Source organism: Podarcis muralis, chromosome 12 (assembly GCF_964188315.1).
Source record: "Podarcis muralis chromosome 12, rPodMur119.hap1.1, whole genome shotgun sequence".
NCBI lineage: Eukaryota > Metazoa > Chordata > Lepidosauria > Squamata > Lacertidae > Podarcis > Podarcis muralis.
The window spans coordinates 59,927,578-59,954,996 of NC_135666.1; the positions used below are offsets into that span (position 1 = coordinate 59,927,578).

Consider the following 27,419-nt stretch of genomic DNA (forward strand, 5'->3'; position numbering starts at 1 on the left):
TGCTTTTGAGAATAAATGTTAGGAAATCTGTGTGAAGAGGTGTTTAACCATGCAGTCCTCTACATGGTAGTAATCATAGTGTGAACTTGCAATTGTGATTGCATTGCACAGAGACTGCGGTTTAAACAAAAGGCAGCAATTCAAGAGGTTAAAAAAACCCCACCCTGAAGAGTTGTACCATTAAAGCTAAAGGAACTTCTCCAATGTAAACAGACAGAAAATGGAGTTTGGAAGGACACATTACATTGTGTGAGAATGTAAGGAAATGAACAATTTTCAAGGTGAAAAATGAACTACAAATAACTTTTTGCAATTTTGTTAAGGATTATAGTACCTTAGTTTTAATTTCTTTTAATATGCCACTGAGTGCTTTGGGAATAAACTCAAACTGGGACTGCAAATGCTGTCATTTGCTTTCCCCAGAGCCAGATTGTAATTATCTTATTCGCTTGTGTTTGTGCAATCAAAGGTTTCTATTTGTATGCCTTACCAGCCACGCTAACAGGCACATCAGCATAAGATGGCACAAAAACGCTACAGTATTTTTGAGTACTGCCAATTGTAGTAAATGTTGAAAAGACTCAGTAGAGCATTTGCATGTATCAATAGAAGCAAATATAAGGAGAAACCTTCAGCATGTAAGCTCCTAGTGATGCCTCTCTAAGCTTACCGGGACAGGTTTCATTCATTTTTTCTTCAGTGAGCATTACCAAAATAGCAATTACTGTGCTGTAAAGCTGTCCAAGTTCAAATCAAAGGAGTGATTGGAAAACTAAAAAATAGTTTTCGGATTTGTAGATGTACATGCTCCATTGTATTTGTCCCACAGCTCACACAACTTTGTATGCAATTATATAGAACCTCTCAAAAACCAAATATAAAAATAAGCCATTTATATTCCACCCAGTATCTGTTTCTTTAAATATAGCTTTATTAATTATAGCTGTATAATTCAGCATTCCATTGTGGGCCTACGGGAGAAAAACATTCAAAACAGAGATTTGCAGCTGGTGATCTCGTCGCTGGAGTCCTGCTTAGGATTTCACACAGCTGGGCCACTGCCACTGCACTTGAGAACAAAGCTATAACACTCCCGGGGGGGTTGTGGACAGGTTTTTTTCCAGCCTGTGGATTATCCTTTAGCAACAAGTATACTTGTAGAAATTCTTTTCTCTTTATTGAACTAAGGAATATTTGGATGGAACTTTGGCTTTGAGACATCCTGTATTCCACTTGAATATGATTCTGGTATTGCATACATTATGTAAAAGCTGTATTTAAAGAAACAGACACTTGGTGGAATATAAATGACTTGTTTTTATTGTGGGATCACTCTTGTGAACTGAAAGAGACCTGCCTGAGTGCTGAAAGAAATAAGTTCAAGGCTCCAGTGAGCCTGACACAGTCACCAACGGAATAGGCTGCATCACTACTTTGCCCTTCCTTCCTTCCTTCCTTCCTTCCTTCCTTCCTTCCTTCCTTCCTTCCTTCCTTCCAGTCGTCTTCTGCTGGGAGTGGGTAATTCTGTAACATCTCTGCATCATACAGCAACATTAAAAACGTGTCTAGTTTCAAGGGAGACTGCTCATTGCATCTTTGCCTTAAATATGAATGTGTCACAGCCCTGGGTTTCTCTCTGTCTATTCAGGAGCTATAAAATATATATCTTTAAAATTTGAAATTGTAACATGTTGCCAAGGATCAGCAAGAGTGCCCTAGTAGTGTATCCAAATTGATTCTGAAAAACAAACTAACAAACAGCAAGTGACATTGAGGATTTTAAATGTTCCACAACAGAAATATACTTTATATTTATTGCTTTTGGTCTCTTAGTTTTAAATATAATCTGTTCTCACATTATGTTAAGAAAGCAATTCCCCAACTGTGCAACATGAAGAATTAAAACAAATAAAGGCTGATGAGTGTGCCCATTATAGTTCTAGTTGAGTCTGTGCTTGCCTTCTTCCCTTCTGGAGGAATGCCCAGAACAGCTGCTGACACACAAGCACAGGAGGAGGTTTCTCTGAGGGCAGGTCATTTTCCTTTTTCACATTTGAAGGGCCAAACTATATGTGGTCTTTGTCCCTGCACACTTAGAATAACTGAATTGTAGAGCTGGAAGTAGCCCTGAGGCTCATCTAGTCAAACTGCCCTGAGACCTCCGGGTATAGGGCGATATATAAAATCAATCAATCAATCAATCAAATAGTAATAATAACCAAACCCTGCAATGCAGGAATATGCAGCTGTCCCATTCAAGGATCAAACCTGCAACCTTGGCATTGTTCAGCACCACACTCTAACCAATGGAGCTTTAAATAAATAGGCAGTGTTGGTTGGATGGGGGGAAAGAGAAAATGGATTAGGACCATAGAGTAGGGTGACCATAACCCTTTGCCCTTATCCTGATCCAAATTGAGCCCCCATCCCCAAATATCTGCTCTTCTCAACAGGAGGAAAGCTGGTCTGACCTGCGTTTGGAGCTATCCAAGTCCTCCAAGTACTGAGCTGATTCTCCAGAATGAACCCCTGGGCCCAAGCTTGCTTCCCAACCTGGCCATGCTCTTCCCTGGAACAGGATATCTTGTCAGCTTCAAGCTTGCTCTGGGGGCAGGTCTGTGAATACCTTAAAGAGAGCTCCACCTCTCCACTGCTGGCTTCACTCACACAGGATACTCCCAGGTCTCATAATGTACTGTCCTCGTGCACCTCCTGCCCCGCCAAAACCATGATGACAGAGGCTTTTGCTTGGAGAGTAAGAAGAGATCTTTACTTTTTTGTTTGTTTGTTTCAGATGGGATTTTAATGGGCTTCGTAAAGCCAAAAACTCAGCGCAGGAACTTCCTTATCCACTTCACATACAATGTCTCAAGAGACAGAAAGAAGCATGTATGTTGTATATACACACGTATATCAAAAGTACATTGGAAAAGGCACTTGTGTCAGTGTTTAGATATTGATTCTTGGTTTTTCTTCTTAAAAATAAAATAAAAATCTGTTATTCTCAGACAGTGATGGCATAGATGCAAAATGTCCACCACTGCCATACAAATGAAGATGTTGCTCCCCATAGCATAATAATGAGTTAACACATTTTGCAAACCCAGCATTGCAACTTTTCTTTTCAAAACATCTGCTATAGCAGAGGGTATTAGGGAAATGAAAGGTTTGTACATAAATCAATCTGTCATCAAGGCACTACCATTTGGAGAAATAAATTTATATTCTAAGAAGGAGGGGAAGGACTACAAATGCCTGTTTCATCTCCATTATGTGCTCTTAAGTTCAGGGCAGTGCAATGGTGGTGGAAGAGAAGCATCAGAGGCACCAGCTGAGGAAGTCCAGTGGTTAACAGCCTTCAGGGGAAAGCTTTCATCTGCTGAGGAAGCCCCACCTCAATATGATCCCACATGATCTGGGAGTGTTACCTAGAACACACCCCTTATTTTCCTGATGCTGCAGGAGAAGATGGGTAGTGCTGAATAAGCTGTGTTTTTAGAGAAGATTACCGTATTTTTCGCCCTATAGGGCACATTTTTCCCCCTCCAAAAACTAAGGGAAAATGTGTGTGCGTCCTATGGGGCGAATGCAGGCTGAAGCCTGGAGAGCAAGAGGGGTCGGTGCGCACCAACCCCTCTCGCTTTCCAGGCTTCAGGAAGCTATCCGCAAGCCTTGGGAGCTCCGCGGTAGTTCCCGTCGGGCTCCCAAGGCTTGCGGATAGCAGCCTGCATCCCAAAGCCTGGGGCGCGCTGCACAGTGCGCCCCAGGCTTTGTGCAGATATCAGGCAGCCCCACAAGCTCGGGGGACCGCGGGGAGGCGGAGCGCTGCCATCCCGCTATTCCCCGACCTGGTTTGGAGGCCCCACAAGCTCGGGGGACAGATATCCGCAAGCCTGGGGAGACCGGCGCGACTTCCCGCCGGGCTCCCTAGGCTTGCGGATAGCAGCCTGTTCTGGGGGCTGGGGTCGGGGGAAGCTCGGGCATCCCCCGCCCCAGCCCCGCGCCTGAGGGGGAAATAATTTTTTTCCCTTTTATTCCCCCCCCCAAAAAAAACTAGGTGCGTCCTATGGGCCGGTGCGCCCTATGGGGTGAAAAATACGGTATTGTCCATACTACTTTTTCACGTAGTTACCCCACCATTTCCTAGTGCACAGTCTGAACATCACTAGTTAATTTTGTTTTTCTGATACCATAGCTACAAACTAGTCAGCAGCTAAATTTAGCTGACTGTAACATGTCTCACTTTCTGATCAATATGAACCAGTTCAATTTATCCAAGTGCCCAAGCTTTTTTCAACCATAGAAAATTCCAAACTTGGTTCAGAATAAAGTGTTGGTGTGTGAATTTCTGTTTGATACTTTAAAGGTTATTGTAATTTTTAAAAATGGAGCTTTGATTTTTAATGCCCACTGCACAGAAAGAGAAGCACAATGTTATACTTCGATATTACAGTGGTACCTCGGGTTACATACGTTTCAGGTTACAGACTCCACTAACCCAGAAATCTTACCTCAGGTTAAGAACTTTGCTTCAGGATGAGAACAGAAATCGTGCTCCTGCGGCGCGGCGGCAGCAGGAGGCCCCATTAGCCAAAGTGGTGCTTCAGGTTAAGAACAGCTTCAGGTTAAGAACAGACCTTCGGAACAAATTAAGTACTTAACCCGAGGTACCACTGTAAATGGATATGATGTTTTATCATGAAGTACACTGCTAGAAGGTACAGTGCATTCTGGATGAGATTATCCAGTGTACCCGCTCCCCAGTATATAAAAGAGGGAGAGAGCAGCACACCAGACATTAGAGTAATGGGGATTCTATTTACCTCTGCCATAAAGCAGAGTTTGGAGGAGACTTTGCTAGAACCGTGAATGAAATCAGGTGGTAATTATATCTGGAGGACCCATTGGCAATGCAGGACATTGAATCACAAGCAGGAAAACAGGTAACAGAGATCACAAGACAGGAATGTGGAGTGAGGTCGGATGTGCATGATAAATAGAAACGAACTGTCTAGTGATGAGCTGATACCCCAACCTTCCTTAATAAGGAACAAGGGACTTTTCTTAACACCAAGTTAATGTACATCAACAACCATGGGTGATAATTTTTCTCTTGCCAAAAGAATTTGTCACTGACTATGAGTTTTTTGTGAAATTGATTGAAATTAGAGTTTTGCTGCTTCTTTTTTAAAGTGCATTGTGATTTCACATATAGGCCCAGGTGGAAGCAAACCTTATTTTGCCCTCCATCTGAACAAGCAAACGCTGCAGAAATCTGATACTAGGAGCAAATTCCACTTTTTGATATTGATTTAGGGGACAAACATAAACCATAGTTTGTTGATTCAGATGAAATGGCAAAGTATGCTTTGCTTCCAAGCAGGAAAGGGGGATAGGTTATTGTTGTATGTGAAGAGTACAGGGACTTCACATAACTCCAAGACGTGGTTTAGTGTTATGTAGCAAATATCCGTTTGATACTGCAGTCTCCATAACTACCCATCCCAGTCTTTATTAATTTTCATCTTGGTCCGCATTTCATGCACAGCTACATGGCTGGTGATACATCAGATATGCTTTGACAATAACAAGTAGATGGGTACCAGACAGTCACTTTCATTTATTTCCTGTACTCCAAGCCATATTAGGTTCAATCAGTGTTTTCAGAACTGGATTAACTAGGTGATGTTGTGTAAAGTATCTCCTAGAAAAAGAAGAAACATTTCTAAGGGAACAGAAAATGGATTCTGTGATTCTGTATAGGTAATGTAGTACCTCTTCAGAGAAGTGGCTATGTTCTCAGCATCCTGCTGTTGTTGTTGTTTTAAGTGATTTAAATTGTATTACTTTGCCATGGAGTGGCATTGGTGATATTTTTTTAAAAATTACATCCTGCTCTTTTTTAGAAAGCTGAGAGTGCCTGATCACCCTCTTATACAGGCTTACATCCACCCAGGGTGAACCATTCAGTGTTTTGGCTATATATTGGTCAGGATTCAGCTAATGATTTAGCCTCAGCACCTAGGGCTTGCCGATCGAAAGGTCGGCGGTTCGAATCTGACAGTAAGAGCTGTTCGACAGTGGAATTTGCTGCCAAGGAGTGTGGTGGAGTCTCCTTCTTTGGAGGTCTTTAAGCAGAGGCTTGACAGCCATATGTCAGGAGTGCTCTGATGGTGTTTCCTGCTTGGCAGGGGGTTGGACTCGATGGCCCTTGTGGTCTCTTCCAACTCTATGATTCTATGAATCCTCGCGGTGGGGTGCGCTCCTGTTGTTCGGTCCCAGCGCCTGCCAACCTAGCAGTTCAAAAGCACCCCCGGCTGCAAGTAGATAAATAGGGACCGCTTACTAGCGGGAAGGTAAACAGTGTTTCCGTGTGCGGCTCTGGCTCGCCAGAGTAGCTTTGTCACGCTGGCCACGTGACCCAGAAGTGTCTCTGGACAGCGCTGGCCCCCGGCCTCTTAAGTGAGATGGGCGCACAACCCCAGAGTCTGTCAAGACTGGCCCGTACGGGCAGGGGTACCTTTACCTTTACCTTTTATGTTGAATTTCTCCCTCTATAAATGAGTGTTGAATAGGCCAAGTTACATTTTCTGTTGCCTTTTTATTTCGCCTTTTGAAGGTATTAGTAAACTATCTGCCAACTAAAAGAAGATGGTAATTACAATTTGCATCCCACTTCATAGTCAAAAGTCGGCTCTTAAAGTACTTGTAAAATTACAACAAAACACAACAAATCATTATAAAATGCTTGAAACAAACAAAACAAAAGTCAACATCAACTTTTAAAAAATTACATTAACACCTGCAAGAGTAAATAGCATACTTTACAAAAGGAGTGGAGATATATATTTATTATTGCAGGTTTTATTAATATTATGCGTTTTATGGCAGTTGTATTATAATATATTTTATTGTGATTGGAAATGGTGTTATCTGTTACTGTGTCCTGGTCACTTTAAATGAGTTTTAACTCATAAAGGCAGCCGATAAATAAAAACCTGGTCCTCCAGATGTTACTGGACTCAAGCTCCCACCAGCCCCAGCCAAAATGGCCAATGGTAAGAGAAGATGAGAGATGCAGTCCAGTAGTTTCCATACCCTTGTTTAAAACATCTTCCTAACTATCAGGAGAAAGCTAGCTAAGTGGCACACCCTCCCGGCGTTACGTCAGAGTTCCTTGAATTCTTCCTGGCCAGTCTAGAAGTCACAGAAACCTGGTGGTCAAAGTTCCAGATTATGCTCCACAGGTGTAAAATGAGCTGCTGTGATGTCACAGAATGTCTGCAAACATTCTGGCTGAATTAATAAAGCTTTCTGCAAATGTTCATGTACTTCCAGGTATACATTTGAATTTTTTATTGTGATATGTGAGTATGCTATGAAACCTTGGGGTGTTGGGGAATCATTTTCGTGATTTTTGTGTGTGTGACCTGTATATAATAGCAAGGGAGGTCTTGGTCACTACTTGAAATGTAACCTTCCCAATGGTAAAACTGCAGAGAAGCGGATCAGATGTAGTGGCATAAGTACTTCATGCAAGCTAAACAAGCACCCTGCCCTTAGAATCATAGAATTGTAGGTTTGAAAGGGATCCCCAGGGTCATCTAGTCCAACCCCCTGAAATGCAGGAATTGAAGCAGAATAATCCCTGAAAGACATATCGACTGAATGGATCCAGCCAGCCAGCTATTTGCTGAACGCTCAAACCAATTACTATTATCTGAGGCTGGTGTAATTTTCCTTTGCCTCTCCCAGAAACATTGGGAGCAAATGCACAAAAAATAGCAAATAGTATTATCATGTCAATTTTATTCCCCATATGTCATTGGCACATTTTAACCAGCCCTGTAGATCTTTGCTGGATCAGTAGCGTTGCCAGCTGCTGTTGGGCCAGTGCTAGGTCTGGGGTGGAGTCCAGCAATTAGCATAATGCTAGCAAGGAGACTATAGTGCCTGATTCAGTGACAGACTATTGTTTTATAGTACAAAGGCTGGAAAAATAGAAAGGCTCTATCTTCCCAACTCTGCAATTATTTTCTATACCACAGATAATGCACTGAATAGCATAGATGTCTAGTAATTAGGATTGATTTCACCAAAATGTAGATAAAAAATCAGTTGTAGTGGCATCCACTGTTTTGAGCTTTCATTTTTATTGTCTGTGGTGTTTTAGAGCTGTTAATATTTTATATATGAAATACATGCGGCAATTTCATTTGCTTATTGCTGTGTCCTATATTTTAGGACATGGCTCAGTCCTGAATTGAGTAAAAGTTAGTGGCAGTTGGCAGGCTTTTTTATTGTCTCAGCTGGCAGGTCAAAGGCTTCCGAATTCAGCTGTTTTATCAGACTGAAGGAAGACTGGGTGGAATATGGTTTATTTCACAAATACATATTGCTACTTCTCATAGGAAAAACTTAAGAGAATTATCACATGTACACACAGAGGATTCCTTTCTAACAAGACAGGAGATTCCATCTAAACATCAGGATGAAGTTTCTGACAGTAAGAGCTGTCTGACAGTGGGGTGGTCTCCCTCTGGAGGTGGTGGGCTCTCCTTCCTTGGAGGTTTCTAAGCAGAAGTTGGATGGCCACCTGTCAGGGATGTTTTAGCTGAGATCCATGCATTGTAAGGGGTTGGACTAGATCAGGCATGTCCAACTTCAAGCAGGCTGTGGTCTACTATCCAGTATCAAAAACTGGCAGTGATCTACCAAACTCTCCCCTTGTCATTCTTCAGCAAGCGTTCCCTTCTCCCACCCCTCCAAAGTCATTTAAGATAGATAGATAAATGGATCTTTATTTCACAGATACAGTAGTTGCGTGTCGAGGTCCCCAAGCCACCCCCCAAATAACTCACAACGCACACTTAATTTTTGTTTTAAGGTTTTTGGCATAATTTTGGCCACAACTTTATTTAAATACAAAACCGTGAGTGGTTGTTTAGGCATTGGTTAAGACTATCTGTCCCCCCCGCCTGGGGACAGAACTGACTTCCGGGCACCACCAAAAGACAGTGTGGGGGAAAGCAAGTCGGGGAGAAATGGAGTTGAGTCACAGACCCTCACCTCTCACCCGCCTGCTCCCCGAAGGCTTGCCGGCCCTAGTCCCATTCCAGGGATTGGACGAAAAGATGGCAAGCCCCAGGATTCCTTCAACGGAATTCCCTTTCCGCAGCAACCATGGAGGGGCAGGCCCAGCCTATCCTAACCCCTCCTCCACCAATTTATAACCAATGCCTAACCGCAACCTTACAAGTTGTGATGATTTGCTACGCAGTAGGCAAAAACCAAATGGCCCAGCCAATCTGCCAGATGGACAAAATTCCTACCAGGCCCCTGCCCCAACAGCAGACGACCCCATGGCAGGCATAGCAAGGTCAATGCAACAACCCCTTACTCAAGGGCGGGTGGGCGGGTGATCCGTTGCACGCAGCAAAGAGAAAGCTCCAGGCTGCGTGCAGAGTATTTAAACATTTTACCCCTCCCACCAAAATTGCAACATAACTTTTACCCCAGCAACCCAGTGAACCAATCACTGCCCCAGGCCATCTTTAGAGACCCTGCCTGGTAACAGAGGGGTGGCCCAGCAGACCCCACTGCAACACGTGCTCTCCATGAAGGAGAACATGCTTTATGTTTAGATATCATCATGACAGATCTAAATAGTTACTATATGGACAAGTAACTAAACAAATGAGAAAAATAAAACTATATTTTTATATTAGTTTACACAGATCTGAGGAGCCAGTTGGAGTGTGCAGGGCTTCTCCCTCCCTCCCTCCCTCCCTCCCTCTCTCAATTGACCAAAATCAATCCCATGATTGACTGGTTGATTGCGATTGACGTGTTGAACATTCCTGGACTAGATGACCCTTGGGGTCTCTTCCAACTCGACAATTCAACAATTATGTGATTCTGCCAATGGTATCAGAGACTCATTCTGAGCTGTTTTGCCAATTATTATCTATCTTGCATATTCATATTGCCTGTGGTGCTGTTTCTCAACCAGTGGCTTCATACGTCAAATGTTGATTCCTAGGGCTGAGCCTTTTTCATGTTTTGTAGAGATTTACCCCCTGTTTCTGGTGGTTGGCTGTGGAAAGTGGAACTTAAGTTTCAACCAGGTGACTCCCTTTAGGTAACTTTCAGGGTGATGACTGGGCCCCAAGGCTTGCTCTCTGGCCTATGGGCATGGGTATAGCCAAGGGGGGTCAGGGATGGGCAGCTGCCCCCCAATCAATAAATATAAATAAAAATATATAGCTAACGGAGGTTCTGCCCCCCCCCCCCAAATCCTGGCTATACCCATGGCCATGGCGCCCTGGGACAGGAAAGGACCTGCCTTTGAGGTGAATTTGCCTCATCTGCTTGGGGGTGGAGATACAGTCATACCTCAGGTTGAATGTGCTTCGGGTTGAGCGTGTTCGTGTTGCACTCCGCGGCAACCGGGAAGTAACGGAACGCATTACTTCCGGGTTTCGCCCCTCGCGTATGCACAGACGCTCAAAATGATGTCACACGCATGCGCGGAAGCGGCAAAATGCAACACGCACAGACGTGCCATCGTGTCTTACATTGCGCTCAGGATGCGAATGGGTCTCCGGAATGGATCCCGTTCGCATCCCGAGGTACCACTGTACTGCATTTCTAACTGGTAGGGTTTTGGTTTCCCTAGCGGCTGCAGTTTCATTGTATGTTCCTACACCAATACAGTGGTACCTCAGATTTAAGACGCTTCAGGTTACAGACGCTTCAGGTTACAGACTCCGCTAACCCAGAAATAGTACCTTGGGTTAAGAACTTTGCTTCAAGATAAGAACAGAAATCGGGTGGTGGCGATGCAGTGGCAGCGGGAGGCCCCATTAGCTAAAGTGGTACCTCAGGTTAAGAACAGTTTCAGGTTAAGAATGGACCTCCGGAACGAATTATGTTCTTAAGCCAAGGTACCACTGTAGTTGTTTCCCTTGCAGGTGTTTTGATTGGTTTCAACTTAAACACAGTGTTCTAGTTCAACCCAGCCTTATGTGCCTGCATCCTTATTCAGCCATCAGGTCACAACCCAAAATTGCATACATGTGGTCCCCAAGTGCTGAACAGACTGAACCCTGCTTAGCTCTGAGCAGGGTGATAGTCTCATGTGCCTTTAGATCATTGATGGCCAAACTTAGTCCTCCAGCTGTTTTGGGACTACAACTCCCACCATCCCTAGCTAACAGGAGGACCAGTGGTCAGGGATGATGGGAATTGTAGTCCCAAAACAGCTGGAGGGCCAGGTTTGGCCATCACTGCTTTAGATCAATTGGGGGGGGGGAGTGAATCTATACTTTGAAATGAAAAAATATGAGAGATGTTAAAATAACTATTTTTAAAAAATAATGTTTCACAAAATGGCAAAGCATTTCTTTAGGGAGAGTGGAAACATTGTTTGTGAATGGCACAGCTTTAATTGGCCTACACAAGTCCTTGAGTGATGCAGCAGGGAAGCATTTAAGCTGCAGTCCTATACAACGATGGTGTGGGATATAGATGCCCCCTAGATCCTAGTACAAGGCCATTTCTAATACGTGACTTTGGGCCCTAATGGTAGGCTTGCTTAAAGGAGAAAAGCTTTGTCAAGTCAGATTCTTTTTCAGCTTCAAATATTGTGATTGTTTTTTATTACTCTCGGCATCAGTTGACATCCTGAATCAACTGCCCAAAGACTAGAACTTTCCAAATTGCCCATCTTTACAATCACTAGTTGGTTTTTCTGTCACATAGGTGCATTTAACACTGTGAATTTCATTCAGAAAATTCATCTGTTCTCTTGCTTACGACTTGCAGTGAGCTGCTTATATTAGCATATAATTATGACTACATTCCATTGTATTTATTAATAGCCTATCTTAGTTAAACATTTGGTTTCCATATGTGTTACAAATATTTTTGTTAAGTACTCACAGGACCACAAAAATCCTCAGGGGTTTCTCCCAGATTTTCAAGGATCTCAATCAATTGATTAGAACACAAAATTAGAAGGAAACAAAGTCCTCCTGGTCCAGCTCCCTCTCCTGTACGTTTGGATCAATGCACAGAAGGACCTAACCTAGGACAGTGCTGGGCCGATGTGAGGTTTGCAGGGTCTTTTTTGTTTTTCCTACAACCCTGTGACCCACCAACCAGAGATAGGTACAGAAAAAATGCACTTAGAACTAAAAGGTTCTGAGCCCAGAGCCCTGTTGTCTGCTTTCCCCTGGCCTACGCTATACAGTGGTACCTCAGGTTACAGACGCTTCAGGTTACAGACTCTGCTAACCCAGAAATAGTACCTCAGGTTAAGAACTTTACCTCAGGATGAGAACAGATATCATGCGGCAGAGGCACGGCTGCAGCGGGAGGCCCCATTAGCTAAAGTGGTACCTCAGGTTAAGAATGGTTTCTGGTTAAGAACGGACCTCCGAAACGAATTAAGTTCCTAACCCGAGGTACCACTGTAGTGTGTTACAAGCAGAGAGCACATACACTCCAGAAAATGCCTCGTGGACAAAAGCAGATCTTCCTGCGCTGGACTTTGTCACTGAGAAAATGCATTTGATGCATTTCTTAGGTGATGCCCCACATTATGATGGCTTGAGGTAGGACTTGTTTATTGCAAGAAATTTTGTGTCGTAAGATAATTAAGATAGGTTTTTCTTTTCGGACGGAGCTCTGCATGTTCCCTCGGCCCTAAAGGTGTTCAAGGCAAAAGTGGTTGCCGTGCTTGCTTATGCTGCCCCGCTCTGGGCCGTGATGACAGATCTTGCTCCTCTTGAGACTCTGCAAAGCCAATTCCTACGTCGGCTCCTAATGCTCCCCCTGTGCGTAAGCAACGCAGCCATGCGACTAGAATTGAAGATCGCATCCTTAGAAACTTGCCTGTGGAAGCAAGTCTTCAATTACTGGTTATCATTGTGGCATAGATTACCAAACCATTATCTTGTCCAATGCTTATGGCGAGATGAATTCTCCAGCCTTTGGACTAGTAGAATTCATGCCAAACTCCTGAGTTATGGAATCTCTCCCTCAGATTCCCTAAAACTAGACCAAATCACTGCTCAAAGACAGATCCGTCAAAGACTGGATGACATCGACTTACAGCAAAATTATATGCTGGGGGGAGGTGTTTGTTCGCCCCAGAACATTGGTATCACTTTAACTTACTGCGTTCCATCATACCTCTCCTCCCTTTCGACTGTTGCCCATAGACTGGCCTTCACCAAAGCGAGGTTTAACGTTTTCCCCTCCAATGTCCTGAGACATAGATTCTCAAAGGGCCAAGCCTCCGCCATGTGCGAATGTGATAAGGAGACGCCGGAGTCGCTTCAGCACATTATGTTCACTTGCCCCTTGTTCAATGTGCCACGGGCAAATTTGTTGGGATCAATCATACAGAAACTAGAGGGTACCCCACCAAAATTCCACCTTGCCCAAATCTTGCAGGATAAGGATTCCCACACGACCCTGAAAGTGGCTAGGTTCCTGGTCGCTGTCCTTACCCAAAAGTGACGCCAAGGAGCACTACAAGCTAATTAAGGCGTAGCATGCCTTTCCATCTTATAGTATTTTATTGTTATAGTGGTGTTTTAGCGACTGTTTTTTTTTCTTTTCCCCACGGAACAAGCTGTCACTTATGTGTTGTTTTTACCTGTATGGGCCTATGGCCGTAATAAATATTATCTATCTATCTATCTAAGATAGTTACATAGGTCTGATCCATCCAGTGACATAGGTAGAGGGCAGGTTTCACTTCAGTGCAACAGTACTTCCAAGTTCATTGCTTGGAATGGAGTGAGAACCAGTTAATTACATGGAAAAATGTAAACTGGTACACATTTTTAGCATTAAGGGTGTGCCAGCTCTTGATGACCCCAGCCATTGAAAATCAAGGCTGTTTTCATTTGAGTAGCCCTGCCTCTTTAGCTTCTTTTGTGGTTCTGTGTCTTGGTCACACACTCCTATGTGACTGAATATTGGGAAATACATTTGGTTCAAAAAAAATTTAGTGGAGAGAGTAAAATGTACAATGTCTGTGTTTCATCTTTACCTGGAAGTCTAGAACCAGTAGCTTGTAAGCATTATATACCTGGTAATATTCTATGCATAAGAGGAGGAGGAGGGTCTCGTGGCATAGAGAAGGCCCCCAACAGTTTTTGCGCTTTTAGTGCCATGGCTAACCCTTGCGGTCCTGTGTCTTGCTGTACCCAACAATTCCTGCAACAGGTTTCACTCCCCCTCTCCTGAACCACTTTCCTCCCTGTACTTGTTACATCCCTATCCCTTATTCTGCTTCTGCTCTACTTCATTCTCCCTCATCTCTCCATCCTCTCAGACTCTGCATCTCTCCTCAGTCCTCACCTTTGTTTTCTTATACTCTCTTCTGCCTTGTCATCATAAGTCATTCACACATCCCATAGTTTTATTTCTGTTCTAGTTTTATTAAAGGTTTTATTAAAGATGGGATAACAAAGATACGGCAACTTGGGCTTTCAGAGGATCTCCTGGGCTCTGTGGCTTTCCCAGTCGCCAAGACCATGTTAAAAACTAGGCTGTGGGACACAGATCACCAGGAACTAATCTCAGCTGCGGGAAAAACATGTTCCCCCCTTTATTTTCGACTCTCTGGGCACAGGAATTTAATCTTAATTATTTACAAGTTTTGTTCAATCCGCAAGAAAGAAGGGCCTTTTCGCTGCCTAGGTTCAATTCTAATCCTTCTAACCTCCTTTGGGGTAGGTTTGCGGGTTTGGCAGAAGGAAATAGGATCTGCCCATGTGATGCCCACCTGGTGGAAACTCTAGCTCACATGGCCCTTAAATGTAAAATGTATGATGATCTCCGCCAACAATTTTTAGACCATGTATGCATTCCAACATGGAAACCAGAGACAGAGGTCATGCGCTTCTTATTACAGGGGAGAGACAGTAGCTAAGTTCCTCTATTTGATTTTTTGTCGCCAAAGTATGCACTGGCCTATCTATTCTGAATGTATTCTGAATGTTCTTATGTGATGCCAATAAAGGTTACTTGACTTGAATAAAGATTCCATAGAAAGTCCCTTTTTCAGCATGGCAGTTAGGGTTTATGATAAGAGCACATAGATAGACCTGCAACGTGCAATCACAGGTAGGCCCAGAGCTTAAATGCAGATTAAGGTTCACAGTGAGGCTTAGACACAGGAATCCATAATGAGCTGAACTGGTAGTGAAATTATGCTGCAGAAGTCTATCTTTCAAAGACAGCGCTGACCAATTTGTAGTCCTACAGATGTTGTTGGAATGCAGCTCACACATTGGGTGTTGCACCTATTTTAGGATAAATGGTATTCTTTAATCTTCTCTTCACTGGTCTTTAAGTTTTCCTAGCATTTAGAAGTTTGGGCAAGGGGAACGGTGTGTGTGTGTGTGTGTGTGTGTGTGAATGTACTGAATTTACCTAAATGGAATTATTTGCAGTATATAGCAGCATGTAACAGAACATTTCAAGCCAGGTTTTCCCTCCACTCCTTTCTGTTTAGATATCACTGTTTTAATTTTAAGGTAAAGGTAAAGGTACCCCTGCCCGTACGGGCCAGTCTTGCCAGACTCTAGGGTTGTGCGCTCATCTCACTCTATAGGCCGGGAGCCAGTGCTGTCCGCAGACACTTCCGGGTCACGTGGCCAGCGTGACATCGCTGCTCTGGCGAGCCAGAGCCGCACACGGAAACACTGTTTACCTTCCCGCTAGTAAGCGGTCCCTATTTATCTACTTGCACCCGGGAGTGCTTTCGAACTGCTAGGTTGGCAGGCGCTGGGACCGAACGACAGGAGCGCACCCCGCCGCAGGGATTCGAACCGCCGACCTTTCGATCGGCAAGTCCTAGGTGCTGAGGCTTTAACCCACAGCGCCACCTGCGTCCCTCTAATTTTAATTTTATGATATGTTAAATAGCTTCAGCTTCAGTCTCTGGGCATGCTAAGACACTTTGAACCATCCTGAGTCATTTTAATGATACTAGCATTCATACATAATCAAATTCATTGTTTAACACTTAAAGGGGAAAATGAATATTGGATCGCATCCTGATATTTGGAGGAATTTTCACAGACTGAAACGAAATGGCTAGAGAAATCCTATATTCGCAATAAGCCAGGACCAGGGAGATGCTGCTGAGACGCTGACAGGCTGACATGCTCAGCCTGGGAGAGAAATATGAAAGCACCCAGTACGCTTTTAAACGTGTGTTATTGGTTTGTTTTTGTTTTTATTGCGTATTTTGTGGTCCCCTTGTGCTTTTGTGTTGTGAACCACCCTGGGAACTGTGGATGAAGGGAGGTATACTAAACAAACAAGCAAGCAAGCACAGAACCAGAACCAGAACATTCCAAAGGAGTATGAAAATGGCATTCGCACCCACAGCACCCCTGGAACTCTACCAACCTTCCCAATTAAGGCCATGCCAGCACCAACCCTTACATGCTGCTCACACCAGGGGTGGGTTTTGGCCTTTCATATTTCAGCAGTGCCCTGTGCAAAGCCCAAATTCAGCGCCGCCACCCCTGCCTCTCACCTTCTGTGCTGCATGTGCACTATGTCATAGCTGTGACACCCTGCAACGCCTACATCGGCTCAGCGCCAGTGTAGGGGACATGGTTGCCCTGCTCTAAATAAGCCTCTGCTAGCACTTATATGGGGCCACCTCATGCAGGCAAAGCAAAGAGGTTGTTCATCCCATTGCCATGCCCCCAATGTGCAAGAAACACAGAGAACCAGTCAGCTGCTGCAGGGGCCGTGAAGGTGCTTCTGTGGCACTGTCTGCTAAAGCAGTGACAGACACTCTCAGGAGTTTTCTGGTTCAAATCCTCCCCAACAGATTTTTATTTTTATTTTTTGCCTCCATCCCACCCTCCCTCCAATGGAAGAAAGGCGCAAGCAAGAAACAAGGGAGCTCAGCCTTGCAGTCTGCAAAGCGGGTACAGACACAGGATCAGGCTCTGATGCCCCCGCTCAGGAAGTTGCTGGTTCAATTCCACACAGAATTCCCTCCCTTTCCAAGTACCCTTCGTACATTGCAAATGGATAGTCAGTATAATTGCACACACAAAGGTTCCTCTCATGTTCTGGCTCATATACCCAAGCAGAATACATCCTGATATTGACTGGGAAGGTCCAGGACAATGGAACGAAGTTGCGGGGGGGGGGGGGGAGCATGGCGGCAATTTATCTTCTTTCCCATCAGTATAGTGGAGCGTCTGTTGAATTCTCAGCCAGCAGATCTTGAGTATAGGACTGCATCCTAAGGGGTTAATATCCATCCATTGTGAATGAAGTTTTCTGTAATTCTGCTTCTGTTTCTTGAGTAAGAAAATAAATAATTGCAACAAATCAGACCTATTTAGACCTATTTTGTTGGTGTGGGTTACAATATATCAAGGTGAAGGTGGTCATCTCTTGAAAGTTGTACTTATTTTTTTTGTTCAAATACTGTAATTGCTGCTTCATAAATAAGAGTTTTCTAAAGTGTGCATACACAGGGTGATAATCAACTATGTTTTACTCAGAAGAGACCCCTTGCAGTTCATGAACATGACTAAATTAAGCTCATTAATTTCAATGGGTCTGCTGTGAGTAAACCCGAGCAAACTATACCATAGGGATCAACCCCTTGTATTTGAATGCCTCACCTCACCCCCACCAGTTAATATCAGTCGGTGAAGATTTGCATTGAATTCCTTTAGTCTGAGAGGTTAAATTTAAGTTAGCATGTTACACTGCTACTCCAATTCTCAGCACACTTACTTGGATGTAAAACCCACACACTTACCGTATTTTTCGCTCTATAACACTCACCCGACCATAACACGCACGTAGTTTTTAGAGGAGGAAAATCCGTAGGCATGCCACCCGTAGGCATTCCCTCCATAACACGCACAGACATTTCCCCTTACTTTTTAGGAGGAAAAAAGTGAGTGTTATGGTGCAAAAAATACGGTAAATGGAATTTAGTTATTTAAAGTAAAACACTGTTGTTCGTGTTGTTTGTGAATGTAGAATCCCACTCCAAAATATAAAGCACTGAAATGAGCTCCATGGATTTTACTGTAGTGTGCTACATCACAATGGCTAAGATCCAAAGTTCTGTGGGGCTTCAACATACACCTCAGACCTTATGAGCAGAGTCTGCCTTAATTTTTTTTTGGGGGGGGGGGCGGTGCAGCTTTCCTTGCGCAACAACTGTGCACTGCTGACTGCGGTGGCCTTGCCTCCACAACCTTCTCCTGATAATTGCTGATAAGCATTCCTCTCCCCTTTTATTGCCTTGTAGCAGATAGTTTCCATCACTGAACCACCTTATGAATAGCAGTTTACTGTACAATCCTGGCGGGGTGTGTGTGTGTGTGTGTGTGTGTGAGGGAAGGGAGCTCTAAATCCCATTTGCTTCATCAAAGCTTAGAAACATCTGATTTTTAGTGTTTAATGGACTGCACCATCCATCAAGCGGCAAATCTTTCAGAATATAGATATAAATGAAAAGGTTTTTCTGGTGGTACTTTCAGTTCGGTCATTGTTACAACAATGTTGATTTAGTTATAAGATTTTCTTAGACCAAATGAATAGCTTTTAACTGCATTTTCCAATATGTTTCCAAGTTATTTCAAAGCTTTTCTGTTGTTTTTAACAGTGCAAGTTTTATTGGCTTAGCATCCAAGTCTACAGCAATATGTTAACAGGAAAATGATAAAAAGCTACATAAAACACACCAAACATAAATGAATACACATTGGAATGGAAGAGGTATATTTTGGGGCAAAACACAATGTTCTGTTTTCATAAATATATGTCTCTGTATTAATATGTCACTTTGGAACACATACTGAGTTAACCTCATTGAACTTTTCCCCAGGAATTGATGCACTTACAATTGAGGAGTCATTATGCTGCTCCACCTGTGTAGTGTTAAGGTCAGTGTGTTTTTCTGATTATAAAAGCCATCCATGTCATTCCATTATAAATCCACAACCAGTCACAATGGAATGTGCCATAGCCCAGGGCTGGTTGCAGGTGCCCTAGGTAAACACTGTTCAAAGGTCTGCCCAATTCAGATAGTGTGGGTCTGCTTAAGCAAGAGTGGGGAACTGTGGGCCTAGGGGCCAAACTGAACCCTCTCCTGGTTTTTGTCTGTTCCCGTGCAGTTTCCCAATGACTCCTGTTGAACTTTGGTTTTGTTCTGTCCTTGACTCATTTTTAACATCTAAGGGACATGGAAAAGACCTTGCAGTAATAGGCTTCTAGGTAAGACATGTATCTGGTTAAGGAAGCCTAATTTATAGCAGGGTACTATTTAGCTACCACTTAAATAGTAGCTTGAAGCCTGCCACGAATTCAAAAGTGTGGTGAATTTGACACACATTTCCTGCCCGCTGAGGCATTTATTTCCACAGCAGACAATGACCCAGTGGCTTAGCTCACAGTAACACAGTGCCAGAAGGACTGTGGGAGGAGCAAAGAAGCCACAGTCTCCTCTGTGGGAGCATCCATGCTAAGGCATGGTTTGGCTTAGTATTGTGTACAAGCTGAGCATTCATGTGCCTCCAGTATCTAAGCTATTTGTGAGTTCTTCCTCCATGAACACAGAGCACTCCTACATTAGGGAAGTGATATAACTGGTGCAGATTTGCACAACCTCTTACCTTCTTATTTAAAATACTACTCCCACTAAATTGGGGTGGGGGCGTTCTGGGATGACATGCCCTACATACATAAATTATTAAAACTGCATCAGTGCATGCATGTGTATGGGAGAGTGTGTGAAACATCATATAAAAATCCCTATGCAACTTTTTCTAAGGCCCGCCCAATTAACCAATTTTAAATTGGCTTTTTGGGTAGCCCTTACACCGAAAGATCAAAAGAGGGTAGAGCAGTGCTAACAGGTTACACTCCATTTGCACAAAAACCACAGGCTTCTACCCTGCCCACCTTCACCCTCCACAGAGGCAAGCAAAAGGCATTATTCGAGGGTGCATTCCAGCCAGGCAAAGCCCCTTGAGGCAGGGGAAGAGCAAGTGAGGGGGTGAGGGGTGACGCCTGGGAAGAGTCCTATAGGTAGGCTAGGGGCTAGTGGCTGCTTGATTTGACCCTCAGGCTTGTGGTTCCTCACCACTGCTTTATACGGAAGCCTAAAAAGTGTTCCTTTTGAAATGGCATCCTCAAAAGTCTACTTAACTTAACTGCATGCATGTCCTTTTTTCAGTGTCTTCCCATAAATTCTATTTTTGAAATCTAGTTATGGCACTTATTAAACAAGGAGCAGTGTGCAGCTTGAGCATTGCAGCTGATCATATTCATAGTGAGCCAAACACAGATAGTGCACCTGCCACTCATGCATGTGGCGTTTCTCTAATTCATAGAATCGTTAACCTTGACTTGATTCAAAGTCATTACAGCGCATAAATCAGCCATCATCATGTGCACGACATATGAAGTATATAAAGCACCTCAGTAGTATATATTTGAGGATCTTAAAGCTGCTGAGCATGCAGTAGATTCTTGTTCCTATATACACAATTTTGCTGAGCTTAGTCCTTCTAAATTACTATGTGTTTGTACAAAATCAGAACATGTGGCAGTGTTTTCCCTGGTGCTATTTCTGTCTCTGAAATAAATAAATAAAGTATTTTGGGATTTGCTTCTTACTCCATTCTACTTTGTTGCTGAATCATAGAACAATTTCATTGCCTACTAATACAGAGATTTCCAAGTGCTGCATGCGTTTTGTACATATGAAATTCCTGTTATGTTCTTAAATTTCTTATGGGCTTTAAAAAAACCCTCGAAAGTTATTTCTGTTGTTGAGAAAATGTTTACAGCTAATTGTCTGAGGGAGGAAAACAGTGCTGCAAATTGTTGAAGAAATGCATGAAATCACTTTACGATTATTGCATTTATATGTTTCCTAAATTTTGCACTGTTCTCATCTTTGCTAAAATGAAAGGATGTCTGTTTGGTCTTTTGAAAGTACATAGAAATGAAAAAACTATATAGGTGCAAAAGGTGCCCCGGTTTAAGGGCAAACCCTCCTCTTCTTTCTTGCATCTCTGCTGCTACAGCATTTTCCAGGAGTGGCCAAGATGTGTGCTGGGAAGTAAAAGGTTGCTACTCTTGCAAGTTGACCTGAGGGTACTCAAAATTCTTACCATCAGTATGTGCACTAAGCAGGCACACATCTACTTAATGATTTTGTAGTGCCCAGCATGGGTTCCTGACCTCGTGGCTCATGCTTACAAGATGCTAACCTAGCAGCTTCCTTGGGTCTCCCACAGCCTTGTGATGTTCATTGGTAATCAATGTTGAGTCATCCTCCTCCTTGGTCACCACTCAGTAGTGATCTCTTCCATCCTAGAGTGCCATCTCAGTCACTACAACTGCTTTCCACCTCCAACATTTCTTACCTACCCCTTACTAACACATCAATACCTCCATTTTACCTGATACAGCCACCTGCTCCTAGTTTTGCCATATTTTGAAGAACAAAAAAGAGGACACATTTGCCAACTTCTGTTTTTAACTCTGGATCTCTATGATGACTCTCATTTTTACATACCCATGAAAAAGAGAATGTGTCCTGGAAAAAGAGGACAAATGCCAACCCTAGTCCTGCTCACCCACAAACTCCTTACAGCTACCCCTCTTTCCTTGGAAGATCTGCCCATCTCCAAAGAACTCCAAATACTCCCCAGCTATTTCCTTATCTCTCCTCAAAGCCTCTTGTATCCTTGCAATTTTGATGTGCGCATTCTAATAGAACAGGGCCATCTTTCCTACATGCCTATGTTCAAAGGTAGCTGTGGGCTCAGAGAACAGTACACCTTCTGCAGCTTAGCCATGCCTTCCAGCACCACCCGTGTCCCTTTCCAGCTAATAACAGCTGGAAGTAAATGCCTCTAAAATCAGTGGAACTTGCTTCTGGTTGTGAAACTACTGCATTAGCTGGCTATAATATACAGTGATACCTCGGGTTAAGTACTTAATTCGTTCCGGAGGTCCGTACTTAACCTGAAACTGTTCTTAACCTGAAGCACCACTTTAGCTAATGGGGCCTTCTGCTGCCACCGCGCCACCGGAGCCCGATTTCTGTTCTTATCCTGAAGCAAAGTTCTTAACCTGAAGCAATATTTCTGGGTTAGCAAAGTCTGTAACCTGAAGCGTATGTAACCTGAAGCGTATGTGACCTGAGGTACCACTGTATTACCTATTCAGCCTGCCTTGCAGATAGAATAGACAAGAAATTGTGTCATGGACTGGCTGGATACAGAGGAGTGTTGGGAGGCACCAGCTGGGGAAACCCCAAGGGCATCCCCCAAGAGAAGAAGGTTCAAATTTGATAGTGGTTTACTGAATTGCCTTCAGTCGACGCTACCAATTCATACCAGTTTCAAGTGACTTTAGCTACCGCGTCTCTCGCACACGGAGCCCTAAGAGATTTTATTTCTGGGATGGGGTGGGGACCTTGAGCAATGAATTCTTGGCATCTTCAGATAATTACCGTTCATAGAGTTTGAGATGAGGCAGACACAGTTGAGGCATTGGGGAAGAGAAAAGAAATGGATGTCCTAAGTTGTATTTTCCCCCAAGCAAATTAAACAAAGACCAAATACATAACAATCTGGACTTGCCTCCAGTGACATCCAGCTCTCCCCCCAGAATCCATGGAAGCCAGTGCAAGGAGAGGTCTCCATGTGCAAGGCTTTTCTGCCACAGACGTTCACACTAGCTCAGCTTCTGCTGTGCTTGCAGAGGGTCCAATCCTCAGTATATCTAGGCAGGGCTGGGAATGTCCCCTCCCTGAAACTAGCCTGGAGAGCTGCTGCAAGTCAGTGTAGACAATACTGAGCTAAGTGAAGCAATGGTCTGACTCAGTATAAAACAGCTGCCTATGTTCCATTAGCAGGTCAATGGCAGCGGCTGGGCAGAATGGGTAGGGAGGAGCCACGCACTGCAGAGTCCTTTCACATGCATAATGTTCAGCTAATGCCTGCCTAGTTCAAGGTCAGGGGGGAATGTGATTAAATACACAAGTTTTACTGTGTGTACTTGTCTGCCTTGATTCATAGTGCCCATCCAGATCTTAACATGCCGACAATAAGCCTTCTGTTTATAAAGCCAGTTAGAAGTTTAACAGTGTAGCTCCTTAGCATATAATTTAGGAAAACCCTAATGCAAGCATTTAAAGTGAGTAAACGAATAGCTAAGGACATCATAAATCTTTTACTGGCAGCGCAAAAAGCAAAAGTGTTGCTATTTATCAAGCATAAAGGGAAACATCTCCTTTATCACAATGGAACACGGCTGCTGAAAGAAGACGTTCTTTCTCACTGAACTGTCTGATGCAAATTGGGTTGCCACCCATCAAGATTATCCACATCAGCTCAGAAAGCACTGTGACGATCAAGTACTGGGATTGTTATGCTCTACAAGAGCCACTTGCCTTTTCTCCCTTTTCCTGCTCAGGAGAACAAGTGAGCTAATTTGAATACTTGCTGCTGCAGCATATGAGCCATAAGAGACAGCTGGTGCACCCAGGGTGAGGAGGATCCGTCTCACCTTGCCCCTCCCTTGGCTCCATCCTCCTTATAGCCTTGCGCTATCACACGTTCTGTGGGGAAGGTGTGTGGACTGGCCATGACCTGTACACCTTGAGGCCTCTCTGCTGCCTTCTCTGAGAAGTTTTGAACTTTGGGGGACATTTTCTCCTTCCTCTTCATTAGAGTAGAACCCATATGACATTTGTCTTGCTTCACGAATCAAAGTCACTCTTTTACCAACCAGCTTGCACCTGTTAGCTTTACAGAATTCCAAAGAAGGAGAACCTAGGATAGAACTATGTATGATGCTAGCACACCTGTGTCTTCAAATGTGAGCTTACTCCAAACAGCCATAAAGTGGTGGAGTGAATGGTGCAGTTTGCATCAGAGAAGTAATGGACCAAAGGGGGTGAATCTTTCACCTGCCTGGGCCTTATTTCATTTGTAATCCTATCTCTCAGTCTAAGGGTTTCAAAGTGGCTAATGGAATTTTTTAACACAAAAGTCATTAAAATCATAGATGCTAATAAAGCAATAAAATACAGAAACACATTCAATTGATAGCCAGCAAAAGTAAATTAAATAAAATACAATTAAAAGCTAGAGAAAATTTAAAATGTCTTAGAATCATAGAACCATAGAACTGTAGAGTTGGAAGGGATCCTGAGGGTCATCTAGTCCAACCCTCTGCAATGCAGGGACCTCAACTAATCGTCTAACTTCTGCATAAAGACATATGTCCACCACCTTTTGAGGGCGTCCATTCCACTGTTGAACAGCTCTTAATATCAGAAAGTTCTTCCGTGTGTTTAGTTGGAATCTCCTTTCTTGTAACTTGAAGCCATTGGTTCGAGTCCTGTCCTCCAGAGCAGGAGAAAACAAGCTTACTCCTTCTTCCATGTGACAGCTCTTTGGATATCTGAAGACGGCTGTCGTATCCCCTCTCAATCTCCTCTTTACCAGGCTAAAAACATACCCAAATCCTTCAAGCATTCTTCATACCCTTAATCACCTCGGTTGCCCTCCTCTGCACACAGTCCAGCTTGTCACTATCCTTAAATTGTGGTACCCACAACTAGACACAGTACACTGGGCACTCAGCTACACAGCTGCAATTATAATGTTATGTGTGTTATAAAATTGTGACACCGGGTGGCGCTGTAGAGCTCAAAGGCAAATTGCATATATATGTTTTATAGTTTTTCTTTTATAGCATTTTCATAGTGTTTTTAATATATCTGTAGAACCAGCCCAGGTGTGGTCTCACCGAGGCAAGAGCGGGACACTATATTTCTGTTGATGCAGCCTAGAATAGCATGGGCTTTTGTGCAGCTCCATCGCACTGCTGACTCATGTTAAGCTTGCAGTCTACTAAAACCCCTAGATCCTTTTCACATGTACTACTGGCAAGCCAAGTGTCCCCCATCCCATGGGCGGACTTTGGTAATCTTTTGTAATGTGGCATCCTATGCAAGGCCAAAATTTGGATCTTCTCAATTCTGTGCCCCCTTGGCTTGGTGCCCTTGGTGTTTTTTGCAGGAGGGAGAAGCAGCTGCTCATCTTATATTTGAGCAGCTGGTTCTTCTTGCCTATGTGTAGAACCTTACATTTGTCTGTGGATGTAGTTGCCTGACAATCCCAAAGGCGGAGAGTTCCAAAGATGAGGAGCCACAATCAAGAAGGCCGTGTTCTGCAAGATCACACTACTAGAGGGTATTAGTGGGAAACCTCTGTAAGGGTTAGCATTTGCATATTGCAGCAGGAAGTCCTTCCACTCCACCAGGGCTTTAAAAGCCAGAAGCAGCATTTGAATTGCGGCTGGTAGCAAATTGGTAGTCAGTGAAGCTTTTAAAACACTGGGAGGCTGTGATCTCTCTAACCAATATCAGTTAAAAGATGCTGTTTAATAACAATACTCGCCCCCTGCTTGCTCATGAGCTCCCCTGGGGTGCGGGGCAAACAGTCTTGGGCAGTGGATACTACAGAGGAAAGTCAACAGGCAGAGGAAGTGTTTAGCACCCAGTTGCCATAACCGTACTGGACATTGTTCAGCAGCAATCTCAGCTGGTCTGTTACTATCATGTTCCAACTTTTGATTTTGCAAAACCTGCCCTTTTGCCTGTCCACAGCAGTTGCAAACTGGCAGGAGGGGCAGCAGAGAGGTTTGGGTGGCAATGTGAATGCTTCTCACAAGGCTCTCCCTAAATAGTTGAAAGACAAAGGTTTTTCACAAGAGGTAAAATGTTTACAAGGAGAACCCTCACATTTTGGCTTAGCCTAGTGTCAATAACTATAATCTGGAGAAGGCGTATTATAGGACATATTTCCCAGAAAAGCTGGGAATTTATGAGTCAGAAGTATCTGCTCTGTTCTAGGAAACCGATGTTCCATTTTGTGAGGTGATTCAGTTATTCCTGTAAAATTTGGTGATTCCTCATCTTAGAAATGATTTTCCACCTGATGGATCCTGCAGTATTTATTAACATAAACTGACTTTCTTTTCCAAAGCCACTAGTAGAAAATACTGAATAAAAATGATTCCAAATTAATCCTGCTAGATGATTCAGTATACTTTAAAATTGACCTTTTAGCCAGTGGTGGCACATCCTGCTTCATCACCTGAGGTGAAACCTTAAAGGTAAAGGTAAAGGGACCCCTGACCATTAGGTCCAGTTGCAGACGACTCTGTGGTGGCGATGGTGGGTTCTGGCAAGATCTCATGAGATATTGCTGAAATGCACTCCATGAGATCTCACTTCTCTAACACTGGAGATGGCTTCCTCACCCCACCTCACGGGGAAGCCAGGCCTGCTTTTAGCTAAAGTCTGCCCTCTTCCATTTTAACAAATTCTCTCTCTCTCTCTCTCTCTCTCTCTCGTAAATAATGTTTATTAATTTTCAATTAAAAACATCCCAATTAATGATAAATTCAATCAAATCAAATCGCAATACAAATATATAAAGCCAAATTACATTCCAAATTAAAATTTCAGGGAAGGACTTCCCATGTTCTGGATGTCCAGAGCAATTATCTCACACATTTTTTTTCCTGCTTTCTTCTCTATTGTTACGCCAGTTTCCAAATTCTGATGTTAACTTCTCAAAATCTCTTCAGTTGCTGGTACAAAACTTTTATCGTTTTAAATAAGTCCGTATGTCCATTCGCCTGCCGGAACACAGTTTAATTCACGATATTGTCCATCAGAAAGAATTCTCCATGCTGTCTCCCCGCAACTCTGGGCTGTTGTCCAAATCTACTTCATTTGAAGATTAATGACGCCGTAGGCTCTCAAGTTCTTATTCCAAAGCACTTCGTAGAAAATCAAAAGGATAAGATAGAATGCGATATATTTCACTTATGCTTTCAGAAATCATTTGGTGATTTATCAGCTTTTCCTGGTATTGGCACCTGCCCCCTCCCTGGGCCCGGGGCAGGGGGCCTGCTAAACACCAGCTTTGCCTTCATTTTCACCTTTTATAACAATATTCTGTGGAATCGAATGCACTATTTTTTGTGAAATATTTTCCCATATTGTAGTCTATATTATAGTCCAAAAAAAGATGTTTCCCACTCCTCCAGAAGGAGGAGATTTTTCTTCTACGCCACAGCTAATGAGCGCCATTTTATGAGCTCTTTTGTCTTTTGCCAAGTCCAATTACCAAGTCCAATTACAACTTCAAACAAGGGTTGCATGGCCAAATAACAAATTACAATTGAGACTTCACGTGTATTCCATTTAATGTTAATGTAGATGTATATGTCTACAGATGTAGATGTATAGAAGAAAAGAAATAGCCGCTCACCTCACATTAATGAAAACACGATAGGAGTCATTT

At 43.4% G+C, this 27,419-nt stretch overlaps 1 protein-coding gene across 5 annotated transcripts in view; it reads left to right on the top strand.

The window, feature by feature from the left end:
- Positions 1 to 27,419, top strand: part of HECW1 (HECT, C2 and WW domain containing E3 ubiquitin protein ligase 1) — a 200,355-nt gene that overhangs the window by 33,770 nt on the left and 139,166 nt on the right. The window contains exon 2 of one of the 5 annotated variants that reach the window (XM_028749808.2): positions 18,902 to 18,959. The exons of the other annotated variants lie outside the window; for them this stretch is intronic. Coding sequence (XP_028605641.2) covers positions 18,933 to 18,959 — 27 coding nt within the window. The 5' untranslated portion in view covers positions 18,902 to 18,932. The remainder of the gene's footprint in view (positions 1 to 18,901; positions 18,960 to 27,419) is intronic. 5 annotated transcript variants of the gene reach the window in all.